This window comes from Tamandua tetradactyla, chromosome 8 (assembly GCF_023851605.1).
Source record: "Tamandua tetradactyla isolate mTamTet1 chromosome 8, mTamTet1.pri, whole genome shotgun sequence".
Classification (NCBI taxonomy): domain Eukaryota; kingdom Metazoa; phylum Chordata; class Mammalia; order Pilosa; family Myrmecophagidae; genus Tamandua; species Tamandua tetradactyla.
In genome coordinates, this window is record NC_135334.1 from 54,479,020 (window position 1) to 54,500,753 (window position 21,734).

General features: G+C 35.8%; 1 protein-coding gene across 1 annotated transcript in view; it reads right to left on the reverse strand.

Moving 5' to 3' along the window:
• The window catches only part of FOLH1 (folate hydrolase 1), a 56,422-nt gene extending 44,993 nt beyond the window's left edge, over nucleotides 1-11,429 (reverse strand). Inside the window, exons 1-4 of the mRNA XM_077112071.1 lie at nucleotides 11,312-11,429; nucleotides 8,739-8,847; nucleotides 6,750-6,936; nucleotides 2,696-2,797 (exon numbers count right to left, since the gene is read on the reverse strand). Coding sequence (XP_076968186.1) covers nucleotides 2,696-2,797; nucleotides 6,750-6,936; nucleotides 8,739-8,847; nucleotides 11,312-11,429 — 516 coding nt within the window. The remainder of the gene's footprint in view (nucleotides 1-2,695; nucleotides 2,798-6,749; nucleotides 6,937-8,738; nucleotides 8,848-11,311) is intronic.
• Between the last annotated feature and the right edge of the window lie 10,305 nt (nucleotides 11,430-21,734).

Consider the following 21,734-nt stretch of genomic DNA (forward strand, 5'->3'; position numbering starts at 1 on the left):
TTATGCTCAGAGAACCTCTTTTGTTGCTCAGATGTGGTCTCTCTAAGTCAACTCGGCAAGTGAACTCACTGCCCACCCCCCGCTGTGGGACATGACTCCCAGGGGAGTAAATCTCCCTGGCAATGTGGGGCAAGACTCCAGTGATGAGCTGGGACTTGGCATCATGGGACTGAGAATTGACCAAAAGGGGGAAGAGAGAAATGATGAGACAAACAAAGGTTTTGTGGCTGAGAGATTTCAAAGAGAGTCAAGAGGTCACCTTGGAGGTTATTCTTACGCATTGTATAGATATCCCCTTTTTAGTTTAAGGTTGTGCTGGTTTGAAAGGAAGCATGCCCCCTAAGAAAAGCCATGTTTTAATATAAATCCCATTTCATAAAGGTAGAATAATCTCTATTCAATACTGTATGTTTGAAACTGTAATGAGATCATCTCCCTGGATGATGTGATTTAATCAAGCATGATTGTTAAACTGGATTAGGGGATGACATGTCTCCACCCATTTGGGTGGGTCTTGATTGGTTTACTGGAGTCCTATAAAAGAGGAAATATTTTGGAGAATGAGAGATTCAGAGAGAGCAGAACAATGTAGCCATGAGATGCAGAGAGCCCACGAGCCAGCAACCTTTGGAGATGAAGAAAGAAAATGCCTCCTGGGGAGCTTCATGAAACCAGAAGCCAGGAGAGAAAGCTAGCAGACGATGCCATGTTTGCCATGTGCCCTTCCAGCTGAGAGAGAAGCCCTGACTGTGTTCACCATGTGCCTTCTCACTTGAGAGAGAAACCCTGACCTTCATCGGCCTACTTGAATCAAGGTATCTTTCCCTGGATCCCTGGATATTTCTATAGACTTCTTGTAATTGGGACATTTTCTCGGCCTTAGAACTGTAAACTTGCAACTCATTAAATTCTCCCTTTTAAAAGCCATTCTGTTTCTGGTATATTGCATTCTGGCAGCTAGCAAACTAGAACAAAGGTGTATTGGAGTAGCTAAAGGGAAGCATCTAAAACTGTTGACCTGTATTCCAGTAGCCTTGGTTCTTGAAGGTGATTGCATAACTATATAGCTTTTACAATGTGACTGTGTGACTGTGAAAACCTTGTGCCTGATGCTCCTTTTATCCAGGGAGGGACAGATAAGTAAAAAAATAAGGATAAAAATAAATAAATAAATGCGGGGGGATAAAGGGCAAAAAATTGGGTAGATTGAGAGGGAGGGTTAAGGGGTATGGGATATATGGGTTTTTTCTTTTTTGTCTCTTTATTTCTTCTTCTGAAGTGATTTCTTCTTCTGAAGTGACAAATATACAACTATGTGATGATATTGTGAGCCACTTATTGTATACTATGGATGGTAAAGATTTCTCACTAAGAATATTTTTAAAAAACATAAGAAAACGTTGACATATTAAAATTAACGATTTCTTTTCTTTTTTTTTTTTTTTTTATACATGGGCAGGCACCGGGAATCAAACCCGGGTCCTCTGGCATTCCAGGCAAGCGTTCTTGCCTGCTGAGCCACTGTGGCCTGCCCACAATTTCTTTTCAATGAAGGACAACATGGAAAAAGTTAAGAAGGTGACAAATAAGAAGATAATTGCAATATCTAAAAACAATAAAGGAAGAATAAATAAAATATATAAGGAACCCCAGTGGGTTGATAAGAAAAAGACCAAAATTCTACAGGAAAAAAAAAAAGGGCTATAACTAATAAATTTATAATCAGAATAGCTAATAAGTATATTTCGAGAGGATCAACTTCATTTGTTATCACAGGGATGTGAATTAAAACCAATTACAGCAACAATAATACAATTGGATGAACAAAAAATTATCAAGTCTTAGACACCTCAAACTCAACACATCAAAAATTGAATTTATTTAATGTTAAATATTATATTAGGAGAGAGAGTTTTAAAAACAGGAAAAATTACATTCAGCTTTTTCAAATTCACTTTTTAATAAAAAATCAAAGTGCTACTCAGGAATCTTGGAGCTCGATTATAAATTTTCAGATGATAGAGATACACATAGCATTATTCAGTAAAATGCCTAACATTTTCTAGCATGAAATTCATGTTCTTCATTTGAAAATAGCGGACAATATCCTTATTCAAACTCTTAAAAACTAATGTTATGCAACTACGGTAAAATATATAGTATTATCATACAATGGAAACTACTCAGCAATTAAAGGAACACACTACTGATAAATACTAAAACATGTAAATCTTACATTGTGCTTAATCAAAGAAGTGAGACACAAAAGATTACATGCTAGTCAATGAAATTTATATTAATTCCTAGCATAGGGAAAGCTAATACATGCTGGCAAAAAAAGAATCAGAGTGATTGCCTTGAGTAGTGTGTGGGATTGACTAGGAAGGGGTGTGAGGGGACTGTCTGGAATGACTAATATTCTGCACATTAACAGGACTAAGATTACACAGGTGTGTGCATTTGTGAAAAGTCAGTAAAGATACACTTGGGATTTGTGTATTTCATTGTAGTCAAATTTATCTCTTTTAAAAAAACTGTGAACTAAAATAATTAATATGCCCTTTCTTATTAAGAAATGTTAGGGTGAATTTGGATTATGTCAAAAATCCTCAGATTATCCTTTAACTATTGCCTGCATGTATCTAGGCTTGTTTTGTTGTATTTTATTTTTGTCACATTTTTAATTTATTTTTACCTCTGGCATTCCTGATGGAGAGAAAGCATTGTAAGGTGGTAGAATATCTGAAACATTTTCATACCCTGGAGGAGGTGGTTCAAATAATGATGTGTTGAAAATCTAAAGGAAAAAATACAATAATCGAAAGTAAATGATTCAATTCTCTGACCATGCACACACACACACACACACAAATATAAATGAGTTAAGATTTGATAAAATCTAATACTACTACACTCAAACATGATAAAATGCCTATTATCTCTTCCACCAGCAGAGAGTTATAATGGATGCTTCTGTATTTTGTGAATACGTATTAAATGCCCTGTATGGCGCTAGAAACTGGAGATTACATGAGATGAATAAACTACAGCTCTTGTTCTCAAAATGCTACAATATGGTTGGTGAGATAAAACTGAAAAATAATACAGAAATCAGAAAATGATTCAATATCACACTATAGACAGTTTCTGAATAGCTACATAAGACTAGTTTAGAAGAGGGAATAAGGTGGTCTGAACTAGGAATAGGTAGAAAGACGGCACATATCTTTGATTTAGGAGAAAATACAACCCTCAAGAAAATTAACATTGTAGAGCAAATTTAGCTACTTGCAACAATGCTAAGATAATTACTCAGCAGCAAATTATGTATTAAATTCAGTATTACAAAAATTATATATTTGAAGGATCCACATCTAACAGTAACCAGATATTCTGAACAATGTTTACACTGAAAACAATGAAAACCACTGAAAAATATGACATATATATTTTAAGGATATCTCCAGTTGGGGTTTTCCTCCGAGGTCTAAATATATGTGCATTAATTAAATAAATAAATAACACAAAAGCAGGAATCCTGAGAGACAGCACTAAATCTACCTTTCTCTTCATTGGGTCTATCAGAGCCTGGGGTCCTATGAGAAGACATAGAAGTTAGAAGACAAAACCTAGAGGGGATCCAAACAATACAGTCTAACTGGACACCAGAGAATAAAGCTGAGTCTTTACACAAAAACATCTTTTGGGGTAAAGGATGAACCAGAAAGAAACAAAGCTGTCCCACAGAAGATGATTTGACGTAGAAGGGGAAAAAAATTCCTGATAATTCAAAACCTTGCAATTTTCGATTCACTAGCTCTGTGAAAACATATTATAGGACCCGGACAGTACACTAATACAAAAGATTTGGAGAAGGAGGAGAGATTCTGGGCTGAGGTTCTACTATACTAATTAGAGCAGCGGCTATCTACTCTCCTGAGGCTGACAGAAACTAAAATGAAACCAAATCAACTACTAACCCCCCAAATCCCCATATCTTCCAGATTACCCATAAGTTTTCTGGTATTCAGGTAGGGTACAAACACACTTAAGTCACGGGGAAAGATAGTAAAAGCAACTACTCTAAGATGAAATAAAAATCCATACAAAAACAAGGTTGTCACATGAGCAAATCTTTCAGCCAAGGGAGTGTTCAAGCTTGTATCACTTGATTTGCCCTTGTGGTAATTAAAATTTTATAGGTCCACTGTGCAAAGTGAATTTTAGGACAAGTTTATCAGTTATTCTAAAAAATAGTAACCATGCTTTAAGGTCAAGGAAATGACTTTCTTAAGTGACTATTATCAAAGATGGAATATACACTCTCTTTCCAAACTTGACTAACAGCCTCAAATTGGGTATTCTGAGTGCAACTAAGTCCCCTTTATGTGCAATTAAAACAATTTCGGTTTACAAAGTTCCATTTAGTTTTTGTGAAATAAAAAAGACAATACATAATTTAATCTATATAGTAAGTCATCTGTATATACACAAAGGTAAAAAAATGTGTCTATGTTAAGAATATTTCTTGTAGGATTCACAAAAATACTAATATTGGTTGCTTCTAGGGAGAACTTTTTGTCTATGACTGTAACCAGACAGACAGAAATTTCTCACTTCATGTTCTTTTATATTTTTTGAAATTTAAAACACGTAAATTGTGGAAATTTTTGAATTACTCAAGCATTAAATTTTCTTATGCACTCTTAGGAACAAAAGATTAGAGTATGATTTTTCATATTGCAGATTGTGACCTATTTTGGGGTGAAGAAATAAACTACATTTATCTGGAGATTAAATTGATGATTGACAGAAATGTTTGGGGATTAAATTGATAATAGAAAATTAAGCAAATAAACAAAAAGACAATTACTGGCTTCTGGGGAAAATAGATTGTGCCAAATGCTGAAAGGAAACAGTCTACTATACAGCTCAGCTATGAACAATCACAATAAATTAAACTACACTGGGAGATGGGAGGCAGTATCAAACGTGGTTGGGGCAGAGAAATAGAGTTACATTGTCATGATGTCAATGGTTAATGCCTAAATCTGAAAAAAAAAATCAAGATAAGTATATTGAGACAGAGTTAAAAATCAAAAGAATAAACTTAGAGTTGAATAGTAATTGTCTCTGGGAAGGGACTAGTAGGGGGGAAGGAAGCCCTACATAGAACTATGTGATCCTTCACGTGCAATGTGCAGTGCAACGTGGAAAAACTGACAACGATATAACTTTAAAAATTTTAGATGATTTAGACAGCTAAGACTATTTAGGAAAATATCCAAAATAAAACTTCTACAGGATCAATTTTATATTATGTTACAGGCATTATGAATTTCATAAATGCCTACAATAGCAAAAATGAATAACAAAACCAAATAATAAAAGCAATATTACAGTTGTAATTTTGAGGTAGTTTGGGAGGAAAAAAGAAAACGTAGGCTTGCTGTTTTCCTAATTATATGTAGATAATCCCTAAATTCGGTGGCTCGAAGCAGTAAATGCATATTTTTTTAACATTGTCAATAAAGTATTACATCATTAAGTAATTTTTCCATACATGTTTTTAAGGAGTCCACAGTATTTAATTATATAGATATACCAACATTTTTTAATAACTTTATGGGACTGTATGCTATATATGGTACTTCCCATACTTTTTTTACAAAATACTTTTTAATCTCAAAATCGTTTAAGTGTCTTTTTAAAAGTTTAACTGTTAACTACTATAATTTAAAATAGTATATACAGAAAGTTCAAATCATATTAGGAATTTCAGCACCTGCTAATACCACTGACTGCAAAACATAGCACAATATTAATAATTAAGAGAAAAATTCATTTCTCAATAAGAGGTGATCATCGTATTATTGTATTTTAAAATTATATACATATATATTTAAGTTACAATATTTTAAGTACACGAATCAAGCTGGATTATATTTGAAGCTCTCTATGGAATTTAGAAGGTTCAGGTAACAAAAGGACTGCAGCAAGCTATTTAGATTGAAAGGGACTATTCTATATTATATGGTACTAAAACAGAAGTATGCTAAAACGAGATTCATATATATTATTATTATTAATTATAATTCTATGATCTTCCAAATTGACTACACTCCACTGTAGGAACCATCTCAACTACTTTTCTTTCTCTTTCTAAAGTATCTCTCTTAACTTTCAAACAAGATTGTAAATTCTTTAGAGTAGATTTAATTCTATAGACCTTCCTTGCATAGCCTCCCACAAACTCTTTCTGTCCAAAGGTCCACACGCCAATTCTTGGCACAGAGATAAGCATACAATCACATGAGACATAATCACTACATACCAGCAAAAACCTGATGACTCTTTAGTTCACAATGAGCCCCTGGATTTTCTAGCAACCTATATTTGTGCAGTATCTTTCATAGGTTAAACCCATCTGAAAGAATGTATCAGGCCTTAACTTGGCTGCTGGGAAGCTGAATAAGAAATCGTATTTGATGAGATTATTATTGGTGTACAATACTAAGAAATACAAAGTAGCAGCTTTCAATAAGCATTAATTTGTCAGATTCTATCCAAAATCATATTAAAATGAATTATTATAAAACAGTACTTGAAATTGGTAATGAGATATTAAAATAATACTGACTTCCATCAATGTTTGAATATAGGGTAGGGCATTCTTTCACAGAGGCATTTGAAAATAGATTTTGAGAGAGAGAGCTATCTTTGATTTTGTTTTTTTTTTTTTTTTTTACCTCATTTCCATCTTCATCAATTATTGAGATGTAGTTAAGATGCGTCTCATCGGGGTAGGATAACAGGACATCATAGTGGGCTAATTGAACAGAATCCAGGCCAAATTCTCTCCATTGGGATTGAATTTGCTTTGCAAGGTTAAAGTTTTGTTCTGTTCCTGCTACATGTGGTATTCGTGTAAAATTGCTGTTGAACAAAAATTGAAAGTGGTTAGAAATCAATGTTTAGTCAGACTTTATACCAAATCAACAATTAAATAAGGCAGAGTTACATGAAAATGCTTTTAAAAGTGATAAATTGCAATACTAGGTGGTAACATATTGCATCAAATAGATTCTCAAGTCTATTTTGGAATGTCATACTCTAACTTGTACTTCTTGAAGAGAAAAACTGGAGAAACCGACATTTGTAGAGCACCTTCTATTTGTAACCCTGTGGCTAGAATCCCATTTAGCGGAGAGGAAAGTGTCATATTCTTTCCATAAGACCCATGCATTTTGCAACTGTGATGGAATAATCTATTTATCTGAATGTGACTAAGAGTGAAAACTATAGCTTATCTCTCTGGAGCTCCATTTTTATTATACCTTTTGGGAACCTCACTAGAGTTGAATAAGTGCAAGAGATAGAGACAGGTTTTCAATAAAGGTAGAGAAGTTTAAGCTTCAAGGTCTTTCAGTTGAAGGAACCCTTCCAAAGGTGCTGTGATGTCAATTACAATAGAGTTCAAATTATGAATTATTTATTCATAATTTGAACTCTATTGTAATTAATATAGATGTGTGTATAACTGTCTTCTTACATATAATGAAAACTTGTATTCACTAAGAAATCCTTCATTTGTTATCAGTGACTTCAAGCATATTTGGACACATGCACTAATGTTTAAAACTAAGCTGATTTGATTTTTAAAAAAAAAGGAACTTAAGGGGTACAAGGTAGTTCAGTGGTAGAAATCTCACCTGCCATGTGAGACCCAGGTTTGATTTCTGGTCTATGAACTTCCCAAAAAACAAATAAAGAAGCAAAACAAACAAATAAACAAAAATTCAACAAATGGTGCTGCAATAATGGGATACTCACATGGAAAAATAATGAAATGTGATGCCACCATACAGCATACAAAAAAAAAAAAAGGAACTTAACACTTTGGAAAAAATATGTATTCTAAGCAATCATATATAATCACCTATGCAAGTGTTGGTAGCTTTGCAAATATTTCTTAAATTTACACATATACCTATTTTGTTTTATGCTGGGGATGCTTATTTCAAGGAGTGAAAAGATAGCTTTTAAAAGATGACATAAATTCTTTTTCATCCATGTCACAACAATATCATTATCCCTGATTACACAAGTGGAAATCAGAGCCCAGCAAGGTTAAGTATTCACCCAAAGTTACCTTACTATTAATAGGCAAAGATGGGATTCAAACTCAAGGCTGTCTGATTCCAAAGCCCAAATAATTTGACTATACCATACCGTTTTCCTCAAAAAGTAATGAGCAAACTACAGCCCACTGGCCAAATCAATCTGGTCTTCTGCCTACTTTTGTTCAGTCCAGGAGCTAAGAATGGTTTTTACATTTTTAAATGGTTGGAAAAAATCAAAAGAAGAACAATATTCTCTGACATATGAATTATAAGAAATTCTAATTTCAGAGACCATAAAAAGGCTTATTTTATCAGCCACACTCACTCGTTCACGTATTATTTTTGAGCAACAACAGCAGAACTGAGTAGCTGTAGCACTGACTGCCTGGCTCATAAAGCCTGGCTGGCCTTTGTAAAAAATGTTCTCAGACTTCTCTAAAATATCTACGGAGATGAAGATTAGCTGAGAGCATATTCCTCCTCAGATGGAATGTGATGCAATAAGATTTGACAACTAGAACTTAAAAAGAGTTGGTTACTATATATGAAATTTTGGGTCAAAACAATATCTTTTTCCAGCAAACTATCCATGCAAACTTCCAAGTATATGCTTACTATAAAAAGTCCTTGATGTTCTCAGCTTTCAATTCTTCAAAAAATTTCTTCTTCACATTATACTCTGGAACAAAGTTAGTTGTTTCTCTGGAGGAATTTATAAGCCACCCTGTAAAATACAGCCAGATATAGGGATGAGATATGAGCTAATAGACAGGTCTTGTTTTTCCTTATTATTGTATACACTATATGTGAAACACAAATTATCAATGGCCTGTGGCATTAACTGAAATTTTCTGAAGTCTAATTCCTCTTGCCTATGTTCTTTTGAACATGCAAACAGATTTTAAAATTTACAATGAAATTATAGCACATTAAAAGTTATTTCATCCAGGGCGGGCCGCGGTGGCTCAGCGGGCAAAGTGCTTGCCTGCTATGCCGGAGGACCTCGGTTCGATTCCCGGCCCCAGCCCATGTAACAAAAACAAAGAAACAAAATACAATAAAAACAAGAAAATGTTTAAAGATGTTTCCCTTTCTTCCTTCCTTCCTTCCTTCTCTCTGTCTTTCCTTTAAAAAAAAAAAAAAAAGTTATTTCATCCAAATCTTTTGAAAGTTTAAGCAAAAAGATCTACCTTCTTTCTCCATAAAGCTTTCATACCCAGTGACTGTTCTGCTACTGGCCTAGAATAGGCATTTAGTAAATGCTTATAATGAATTAGCTATATTGTTAATTCTTAACATATAATGAATTAACTATGAATGTATTTCAAGTACATAATTATTTGTAAGTGTCAAAGGAAACTCAGGCTTCTAATTTGCTCTGGTTCCAAAATTAAAACAAAATATTCTGAGATTTTTTTATTTCCAGTTGACCTAGGTTTGAGACATTCAAATTCAGAAAACTACAGTAAGACTACAGTTTGCCTAACATCTCAGCTACATGTCCAGTTTACAGAGGAGGCCAGAGGCAATGCGTGGACAGATCACATTTACACTGCAGTGGTTTTGGCTTTTAATGTGAGGAAGATGGGACATCAATACAGGTTTTAAGTCAAGAAATTATATGATCTAGCGATAAAATGGTTGCCAAAATCAGCACTAAAATCAGTATATCATCTGATTAATGAGCTTTCCAGTCATCAATCAAATGATATACATCCACACACATACATACATGCGCACACACACAAATGGTTCAAAACAAAGAGAAATACAATTCCATCAAGGCATAACGCATGACACTTAGATTAGACCATGGTACCAGGGAAGGCCACTGAAAGGATGAGATCCTTGAAGTGAGATCTGAAAAATGAACAGGATGAATAGTAGGGAGTGCTGTGGGAGACGGAGAACACAGGATCGTAGGTAAAAGAACCAAACTTTAATAAATAACCTATTTTGTGTCAGCCACAAAGTAAGGAATACAGGGATAGGGGCGAAAACAGGGAGAATAAAATGTCTTTAAGAACAGCAGGAGATTTTCATCTCCATATTAGCCTTGCAAAGTTGAATTCCTATTTTTAAAGTTTAGAAAATGGAAGCTTAATTCGAAATGTATTCTTATTGAGCACTTATCACATTTAAGCTCTATAGCTCTAGGTGGTTACTGATAACCACGTGTTAGTGATGAGCAGAGCCTGGCTCAAAAGTTTCAACTGGTCCAAGGTCATGCTGCAAGCAAACAGAAGAGACTGAATTTGAATCAACCCAACTTGTCTAAGCCATGGTTTTCTAAATCCCAGAAAGGTGTTCAGATTTTGGAGCAAGGTCGGACTGCCTCGCAATCCCTATGCATAAAGGACCAACTGGGATCATCGCCACGCCAAGAAGGAATAAAGTGCCAACACTCGGGCACTGTGCTAGGAGCTTAACATGCTATCTGATTTACTACTCCCAATAAATTGCAGATACTATTATCCCCATTATAAGGATAGAGAAACTGAGGCTGAGAGAGACTAGGTAACTTATTCAAGGCCTAAGAAGTAGCAGTCAAAATTAGAACTTCAAAATGTCTGGGCTTGCCACTGCTGTCCCTGGTTTTCTTGGAGAATTGGGTTAACTCTCCAAACCAGTACACAGGGGACAACGTAAAAGACCCGTAGAAGGAATCTGTTTCAGAGCTCTGACAATAATTCCGAGGGCAAAGAAATATTAACCCAGTTCCCAAGTTTGCTTCTTCTATTTCTAAAGCCGACAGAATACGGAGAGAAAAAGCCCTGCACACAGCATGACTCTGAACTCTACCGTACGCGTGAAGCAGCTCCAAGTTCACGACTAGATGAAAACCCCAGACAGGTGTCACTCTGCGCAAAGCTTCCTGGGCGACCTGTTCATCTGCCTTAAAGATTTGCCGTTAGTTCCCAAACAAAGATTTTTTGCAGGGCTGAAGGTGAATTCTTCGGTTCTACAACTTCACCTTACCTTAGGCTACTCGGGCCCTCCAAGGAGCTTACCAAGAACCCAACCCCGCCCCGACGCCAACAACCCCCTACGCAATTGGTGGGGGCTCGCTCCAGCATGCAGACACCCCAAATCGTCGTCGCGGAAGGAGGGAAACAACAGGGCGCAACTCCACGGACAGCGGCGCTGCGGGGGAGGCTCCGGGATTTGGGCGGCGAGCGCTTCCTTACCAAAGAGGAAGCCGAGGAAAAAGAGGCTGACGGCCACCACCAGCGCCGCGGCACAGAACCAGCGCGGGCGGCGCGGAGAATCAGCGGACGAGCTGGTTTCGTGAAGAAGATTCCACATCCTGGCGCGGGCGCAGCCGGGTCTCCCGGGACGCGCGCCGCCGCCGCCAGTCGGCATGTGCACTCCTCCACCAGCCGCCCGGCGGCCGGGCAAAGTCTTCCTCCCGCGGGGGCCTGGCTAATCTGTTACTGGAGGCTGAAATCCACTCAAACAGTGATTCTAGTTCACTTTGTACCAATCTGGGGGAGAGGGAGGCAACATCTGCCGCCAGAAAAAGGAGGAGGGGGACCGAGCCCTTTCGACAGGCGCTTAAAAAAAGTTTCTCTAGCAGAATTTCAGCGCTTTCTTATTAAAAAAGATAAGAAGAAAGGAAAAAAATAATCAGGTGATAATTCTCCACTCTCCTAGGCCAAAAACTTGATTCCTAAAAGGAAAACTAAAGCTTTCCGGGTGTAATTTAATAGACCAGTCCTTGCTTGCATTTACCTATCTTCTCCCTCCTCAGAAAACCACATCATCTTTTATCTACCAACAGTACTTAAGGACCTGGCTCCCTAGATAGAGCTGAGTGTCTATCAGCTCTCAAGAACTGTTTTTTTCAGCTCTGAAATCCTATATAAATACTTTACAACATTTAAATGAATAAAATCAAGTAGGAAAAGATGGTATTTAGTTTTGCATTGTTCTGAATAATCAGGGAGAAGCTGGCATCAATATGTATTGCCACCATACTTTTTCTCCTAATTAATCGCATTGTTATTAATAAACTTTTAGGGAACTATTCCCACTTTACATAAAAAAAAACAGTTTGAGAACTTCAATAATGTTGGAACTTGTTGAAGGCAGAGACTGTCAATTATTCTTAAATCCCAAGTGTGTTTGGCACTGTCTTGCATAGTACACAATAAATCAATTTTATTTGAATTAACTTGAAGAAACTGTCAGCCACAATTCTGCCCTGTTATAAATTCTTAAACATCATAATAATATATGAAGGGAGAGAATGACCATATGCTTTAAAACTCTACTATGTTCTTATAATCTATGAAATTTTATGCATTGACTCTAGCTGGAAGTGCTTTAAGGAAACACTGTATTTAACAGAAGCATGAAGCAAAGACAGGGTTTGAACCAGCAGAGATGAGAAGAAGCACTTAAAGCTGGAGGTTAGAGGGATAGGCAGAGGAAGAAAACTCAGAGTACATTTAAGGAATAGCAGATAGTTTGCTTTGGGAAAAGAAGCGAGCAATGAAATACTAGGGAGACAATCGGTTAGATTTTGGAAAGTATGAGGTATTTTGATAAAGAATTTATGATTAAAGTAAAGAGATTTGGGAAAATCAATCTAGCAATGCTGAACCAGGACAATTCCTAGATGACATAGGACAAGAGGAATGAAGGTAATTTCCTAATTGCTTTCTGTTGAAGTCCTTTATTTATTAAATCTCTCTGTGGTAGTTAGGTTCAGGTGTCAACTTGACCTAGTTCTGTTGCTGTGGTCTTGAACCATTAGCATGTGAAACTCATCTATGGCTGATTACATCTGCAGTTGGCTAAGGGGAATGCCTTCTGCAATGAGTGTTGTTTAATTTAATTAGCTGGAGGATTAAAAGAGAGAGGTCAGAAAAGAGCTCAACGCAGCACAGCCACAGCAACTCAGCATATCTCATCTCAGCACTCCCATCTCAACCCAGAAGTTTGGAGATACAGAAAGGAATCACCCTGGGGAAAGCCGTTGGAACTCAGAAGCCGGGAGAGAAGGCCTGCAGACAGCCCTGTGCCTTCCCGTGGAAGAGAGAACTTCAAATGCAAGTTAGCCACCTGTCCTCTGAAGAACCGTAAGTTTTTAACTAAACAAATCCCCTTTTATTAGAAGCCAATCCTTCTCTGGTGTGTTGCATTCTGACAGCTTTGGCAGACTAAAACACTCTCCTGATGTTCCTATTATCAGATCTAAGTAGGCATGGTCGAATAAAAATGACTAATATTTATTGAGTACTTGTTACGAATTAGGCACCTTATATACATTATCCTGTCTAATCATCATTGCAACCCTTCTAGGTTGACACTAATACTCTTCCCATGTTATAGATGGAGAAATTGAAATTTATCAAGCTTAAACAAATCAGCCAAAGGCACAAAGCTAACATTTAATGCAATATCTGTCTCACTCAGACCACTGTAATACCTCCTTTGTGCATGGGGACATTTGCTGTGTGCTTAGCTTGAGGTATTGGGAGGAACACTGGTCTTGAAATCAGGTGACTCAAACTTAAATCTGAGATCTAGTCCTAAACTCTGTAATCTTGGGATCAATTTACCTGAATATAGCTTATCATTGTAAAATATGAAAACACCCAGCAACATTATTAAGCACCCTTGGGTAATAGAAATATTTTGAGAGTTGGATGTGCTCTTAATGGAGGCCAATTTAAGTTAAGTAAAATAAAGCTTTTATGAATTCTTTCAGAACTGCTTGACAGTTGAATAAATAGCCTTTGTGGTAAAAATAAATGCATTTGAATAATTCAGAGAATGCATGAATAATTTTGTAGAAAGGATTCTTTCTTCTGTTTGGAGGATATATATCTTGAATAGAGAAGACATACCTTTAATAAGCAATTAATAACTAGTTAATATTATGAGAACTTACTACATGGTGAGCACTGTACAATGTGTTTTAATGCAGTGTTTCATTTAATTCTCAGGACTTACCCAAAAGGAATTTGAAATCTTTAACAGATGATTATACCAGCCACTCTAGATGTTTCTGTCATTACTTTTCTTATTACTTCCTTTTTACAAATGAGGGAAATAAGGTTTAAGGAAGTTGATTAGTTTTTCTAAGAAAACAACTGGCAAATGTTTGTTTTCTGAATCTTTTCTGATAAGCATTAGACCACACAATACTTCTTTCTTTAACTATTGGGGAAAGATTGGAGATAACTCTTCATATCAGGACCTGTAAAGACAGAATCATGCTCTTGGATACACTTGGATGCACTCCCATTTCCTTGCCTCAACCTTTATGCTTATCTCACTATATTGTAACTATGTCACTTGTATATCTCTGCAGATAGTCTGATCTTTCTGAGGTTGGAGGATTTATTGTACACTTTGTACCATAAATGAACTAAAGAACAACTTTGTTGCCAAAAAGGAAAGCAACTTACTTAATAATTCACTATGCATTTTGTCACTCAGTGATGAAAGAATCTGGTGTGTGATATTTTGAATTATACATCACAACAAGCACATGTTCTTAAAGTCTGGCAATGTCCTGTGAATGTGAATCCATTATAAAGACAACCTTTTGTAGATGTTAATTAAGGTGTGACTCAACTAAATGAGAATGGGTCTTAGATTACTAGAGGCCTCATTGAGAGTAAACCATAGAGAGGAGACATAGGCAGAAAGTCAGAGGAACCCAGAAGAGAAAGGAGAGGGCTTCACCATGTGATGACAGAAACAGGTTACAAACCAAACAAATGAATAAATTCATTCAAACAAATGAATAAATTTAAATTTATTCATTTAAAATAAATGAATCACATTATTCTAAGCAGTTGAGCAATTATAAGGTATAAGAGATGATTACTGGTATTGAGGAGCTTTACTCAGAAAGGGAAGACAGGACCTAAATGTAAAGATAAATAACAAGACCTGAAAGCAGAGATTATGTCCCAGAAACACTCCAGTAATACTTTGTTTTTAGAAAAGCATTATGGGCTCCTTGTTTTTGCGTAATGATTCATATTAACTTCCAAAGCTCTTGTGAAATTTCACAGTGCCATATGCCCATCTATACTTTGTGGATAGATAGATGAGCTAAAAATATGATCTGATAGTCTTCTTCCTCTTTCAGTGGAGGAAAAAGTAAATACAGAATACAAATATTAAATAAAAGCAAAATAATATACTGGGATCTGTTGCTGGCCATGAGTTCCTACAGAATCTTTAACTGAAAGCTCCAGGAAGTGGGGATTATGCCTGGCAGAGCACTTAACACATAGTAGTTATATAATAAATACTTTAAAGTGAATGAATTGTATAGCAACTGTGGTAGGTTGAATTATGTACCCCAGAAAAACAAGGTCTTAATCCATTCCTGCAGGTGTGAACCCATTATAAATAGGACCCTTTGAAGATGCTATTTTTAGTTAAGGTGTGGCCCAACTGAATTGGGATGGATCTTAATCTAACTATTTCTGGAAGCCTTATGGAGAAGGCCACAGGGAGAAAGTCACCAGGGATGAATAGAAGTTAGAAGTTAGTGGAAAACGGAAGAAAAAGGAAGAATTGCTGCCATGTGACTTCCCATATGTCGGAAAAGCTGTGGTCCCAGGAATGGCTGGCAGCCAGCCCCTCACAGAATGCCAGAGTTTTTAGAGAGAAAACATCGCTTGCTGACGCTCTGATTTTGGATTTCTCCAAACTGTGAGCCAATAAATTCCTGTTGTTAAGCCAATTCATTGTGTGGTATTTGTTTGAACAGCTGGGAAACTAAGACAGCAATTATAGATGTTAGACAAAGAATAGTTATTTCCTAAAGTCCTTTTAAACCACAGAACAGTATGCTACAGAAGAAAAGTATTTCACTTCAATTCAGAATGAGGGAAAACTATTTTTGTCTACTATCTTATATGCACTAATCTAATTCTTTCATTCAGTCTAAAACACATTCTTTTGCAATTATTTCTATGGTTCAAGTATTGTGCTGGTCATAGGAACACTTAAATAGTAAGATTTTTTTTGCTTAAACCTGCTTGAGCTCCCAGAAATCAAATTGTTCTGATACAGGATATATAAGACTTGGCACAAAATATATGCTCAATAAATAATAACTATTATCTCCATGTATATCTGGATATAATTTACTATATGAAAATCAGAAAAAAATAATTATGTCAGCTAACCAGCTTGGGAGACAGAGTGTAAAAATCTGATCTTATTGGACTAAAATGACTTAATTTCTTGCCCAAGAAACCTGAATTGTTCTGATAACTGAGCTCAGATTGAAGACGGTGTGGGAGCCCAAACGGCATATTGTTGTTGGTTTAATTTTCCAAGATCTCTATTCCGTATTTAATTTTTCAGCTCAGAAACCTGAGCTTCCAGGTAACTATATAATCTAAATTCCTTAACAAGGCACTTTAGCCTATCCTCATCAACATCACACTTGTACAGTTTTCTAAGTCTTGCCAAGTCTCATCTTACTCATCTACAAAGTAGAAATAATAAAAAATCTGGCTGTTCACAGTGGTCAAAAATTGTTAGAAAAGAAGTTAGGCCATTAGATATCTGTGAGTGAATGGCAGGTGCTCTTATTCTATATTTCAAAATCAATTAAGTAGAACCTGATGAATATAGTCAGAGGTCTCAGGTGTTTAAAACCAACACATGACCATTCTGGAAATCTAAAATTGAAAAAAAAACACATTATTACTGAAACACTGAAGTTATACATTTCAAAGAGTAAAATTAGATATGTTATGCTAACTTCTAAGATTTCTTTCAGCAATTGAAAGGGATAAGGGCAATGGCTATGTGGATAAGATAATAAACATGTCCTGGTATAGGCAGAAATTAAATCATAGTCTTACACTCATCTCCATGGTCTGTTCTTTGAAGAAAAAAAATTTTAATTCATTTTAGCCCTTCTTACTTCCAGTCTCTAACAGATATTGCATTTGAAAAATATTTTGACTTAATCAGCAAAAACAAATATTTTACTAATCCTAAACTTCTTACTATGTAAACAGAGCACTACTGAAATTAAAACTGCACACTGAATTGATAGCTCCAGAAGACAAGAATTTTAGCTTACTTTTCCGATGAATTTGAATGAAAATAATTGGAAAAATCCAATGATTTCTGGATCATTGCTTGGAGAAGCTGCCAGCTAATCAGGAAAGCCCAAATAGATTTTATTGCAGTAGAAAAATGAACTACTTTTTTGTACTCATTGAATTTATTTGTTACAACAATTGGTTCACTAAATACCTCTGATCTCAGTGGAAATCTGCAGTTTTTCATACTCAATATCAATCCAGATTTGTCCGCAGAGATTCAGAATCAAACACCCAATTGCTTCTCTACCTGAAAGTCTATTAGGCATCCCAATCGTCATATGGTCAAATAGAAGATGGGTTACCACCCAAACCCTCACAAATTTACTCTCCATCTCTCCAATGTAGCCCCCTACCCCTGCAGACTTTCTTGTCTGCTCTGAGTAAATAACAATACTCTCTACTGCTGTTGAGACGAAAAACCTGGAAGTCATTTTTGATTCTTCTGTTTTACTCATACTCGGCTAACATTACTGTAGTCCTAAAAAAACAAATATGGTCATGTTTGTTTTTTGTTTGCAATCCTTTCTCCAACTGTTGATAATTCAGTTCACTGCTTCTTCTGATTCCTGGGGAGGAGTTTGATCTGTTTTCTCTGGCTTTTCTCTTCCACAGTAGGCAGGGCAAAGGAGAAAAGAGTTTTTTGTGTGGGGAGGTGGTTAGGCCCTCACGAGAGCAAGAGTTTCAATGTGGAATTCTCCAGAAAGACTGAAGAAGTATGTTAACCAATCAAAACCTTAGGTTTGGATTTGAAAATTCTACTCTATAAATCTTTTTTTTTCCAATTTTTAAAACTGTTTTCCTTTAAGAAATATTTCTAAGTAAAAATTTTATTGAAAAGTTTCAGCTTTGCCCTAGCTGAAATGACAGGAAAATAAATGTTTCTGCATCTGAGATCTGAATTAATAAGAAAACAGCTTGTCCCTAGGGAGCCATGCCGGGAGGGCCCTGTTTGGGAAGTCCAATAACAAGAAAGTTGATACAAAGTGGGAAACAGGAATTTCTCGGCTAAATATCCCTGTACAGTTCTGCCTTAAAAAAGTACTTATTCCTTTCAGATGGTCTAACTATTTCACAGTTACTACTAACCGCAAGAGGCAACAGAGACTGAGTTTCTAGACAAGGGCAGAGTGAGCGTTTTTATATAGTTTCACACTCCAGAATAAAAGGGCTCCCTACATTAGATTACCAAGATAGCGTGTTATAGCATGTTATAGCTCAGACTTTGTTTAGGGTGCTTACACCTATTACTTACATACTTTTTCTGTTTCTTAGAAATGTGGCCCAATTCGATTTGTGTTTCTGTCTGGATATTTGGCACCTTTTATCAACTTGTTATCATATATTACTTATATATTATTCAACAGGATTTTGTGGTTTGGTAAAAAGAACACTGGACCAGAAATCAAGAGCTCTGGTTTTATCCCTTTAAAAGAAAGTAATAATATAATAATAAGTAACAGTTAAAATGCTGCTAAGTTCTACCCTGTATTCAAGAACTCCTAGAAACATGGCACTCTATAGTGAGGTGAAATGTTAAGAAAGGAGAAAAGGAAGCATAGGTCTTTTAGGGATATGTATCCAAGATTCTTAAAATGGAAAGAGTAGTTTCCTCACTTCTTAATTAATATATATATTTTTTACCTACATTTAACTGATGAGACTTGGGCATAAATATTTCTTTTCCCTCCTCATTTTCATCATTAATTTTATATATAGGTTGAGTAAGTTACTGGTAAAAAAAACTCCTTGTGGTCTCAAGTAAAGACTTTATAACTCTGGACTAATAAGGAAGTGGGATAGGAATTTGTGCTAGGTCATATTTCAACAGGTAGTACATGCCCATTTTTATTATTATTATTTAATTTTAGTAACCTTACTGTGGGTTTGAACTTTTTGGATTTTTTTTTATATAATATTATGCTTTTATTGAATGTAAGTTAAAGAAAATGCAGAAACATGGGAAATTGCTCATGATACAGTAAGTGAAAATATTAAATACATAATCACTACTTATAATATCCACACAGATGGCCAAGGACTGAAATGCAGTATATAAAAATTGTAGGTCTAGGAATGATTTTTTACTTTTATTCTAAAGTGTTTACTCTGTATTTACCTCAAGGTTTTTTTTTTTTATTTGTCTCTTTTAAAAAATATTTTATTGCAATATCTTCATGCATCATATGGTCCATCTGTGCTGGTTTGAAAGTTTTATATACCCCAGGAAAGCCATGTTTTAATCTTGATCCCATCTTGTGGAGCTAGCTGATTACTTTGATCTTGATTCAATCATGCAGGTTAGAATATTTTGTTGAGATTATTTCCACATAGGCATACACACCCAGTTGTGGGGTTTAACTTTTGATTAGATGGATATGTGACTCCACCCATTCCAGGTGGGTCTTGATTAGGTTACTGGAATTTTTTAAAACAGAAAATATTTTGGAGAAACTTCAGAAATGATAGGAGCCTACAGAAATGATAGAGCCAATACAGAGAGCAGAGACACGGATGTTTGGAGCCCAGCAGACATTGCTATGTGCTTTCCCATGAAATGTTAAGAAAGCCAGAGCCAAGTGAAGCCAAGAGATGAAATCCTGCCTCAGAAAAGCAAAGTAAGGGATGCTCCCAGGAACACAGGCTGAGAACAATAGAGCCATGGAGCAAGGGACCAGCAGATGCCAGCCACAAGACTACCAGGCAGATAGAGGTGTTCCTGACCTATGACCTGCCTTGAATTAAGGCATTTCCCTGGATACCCTAGTTTGGACAATTTTATAGGCTTAGAACTGGAAATCTGTAATTTATTAAATTCCCCTTTTAAAAGGCTATTCCAGTTCTAGTATATCACATTCCGGCAGCTTGCAAACTTACACACCTTCCAAAGTATACAATCAATGGCTCACAACATCATCACATAGTTGTGTGTTTATCATCATCATCATTTTTTAGAACAATTTTTTATCACTCCAGAAAAAGAAATTAAAAGAAAAAGAAAAGAATCATACATCCCATACTCCTTACCCCTTTTACCCCTCCCTTTCATTGACCACTAATATTATAATCAACCCAATTTTTTTAACCTTATCTCCCCCATTATTTATTTATTCATTGTCCTTATTATTTCCACTGCTTAAGGAATTTTTATTAAAGCAAGAATTGTAAAATCCAACTTAGGTTTCCTTGCTCAGTTATCAATTCTGTTATCTAAAACAGAAGTGACGTTCTGAGCTATTCCACAGTAAATAATTACAAATTAAAGAAGGAATGCTTTAAATTTTTGTACTTTGCTGAAAATTCTTTTCCCAGCCTCTGTAAAAGAGTAATTTGTTTTTTTAGTTTTTTTTATTGTATAATATAACATATATACAAAGCAAAGAAATAAAAAAGCAATAGTTTCAAAGCACTCTTCAAAAAGTGGCTACAGGATAGATCCCAGAGATTGTCATGGGCTACTATATGATCCTCATATTTTTCCTTCTAGCTGCTCCAGAATATAGGAGGCTAGAGGACTTAAATACTTTTTTATCATGACAATTGACTTTTTTCCTTCTTTTTCTTGTGAAAAATAACATATACACAGAAGCTATAAATTTCCAAGCACAGCACCATAATTACTTATAGAACATATTTCAGGCTATGACATGGGTTACAATTTCACAAATTTAGGTTTTTACTTCTAGCTCTATACTTGAGACTAAAAGAGATCATATAATTTAATGATTCAGCATTCATATTCATTTAAGTCCTATCTTCTTATGTATAATTCCATCATCACTTTTGATCTTTCCATACCTCTCATTGGGGTTGTTTGGGCTATGACAATTCTAAATTTTTGATATTGGAAGGGTCTATCACTAATATGGGATAGGAAGATGGAACTAGTATCACTAATATGGGATAGGAAGATGCAACTATATAATGTTCTGGAGAGGCTGGGCTAGGTTTCAGGACTTACCTGGACCAGGGACCCATCTAGAGGTTGTAGGTATCTGGCAAGTTACTCTAGTGCCTGGAACACTTGTGGAATCTTATGAATTGTCCTAGGTATTCTTTAGAATTGGCTGGAATGGTCCTGGTTGGGGGTTGGCAAGTTATCATAGGTAGCAAGGTCTACTTGAAGCTTGTGTAAGAGCAACCTCCAGAGTAGCCTCTGAACTAATTTGAACTCTCTCTGCCACTGATACTTTATTAATTACACTTGTTTCCCCCTTTTGGTCAGGATGTAATTGTTGATCTCATGGAGTAATTTGTTTTTATATTTTACTATTTGTGTGTGTGTGTGTGTGTGTGTGTGTTTTGGGTTGTTGCTGTTAAATCAATTTGTAATCTAGGACTAGCATCATGCTTGCTAGACATGGCATTTGCTCGATGCCTGAGGTTCAAAGTTTCCTTTCCTTTTCAAATTGATTTTATACTTTGCAATGTTTTTTTTCCACAATATATAAGTTTTTAATGTTTAGATATTTTTCTTCACTGAAGCACAAGTTTCTTTTGTGGTCTCTGGTCAATC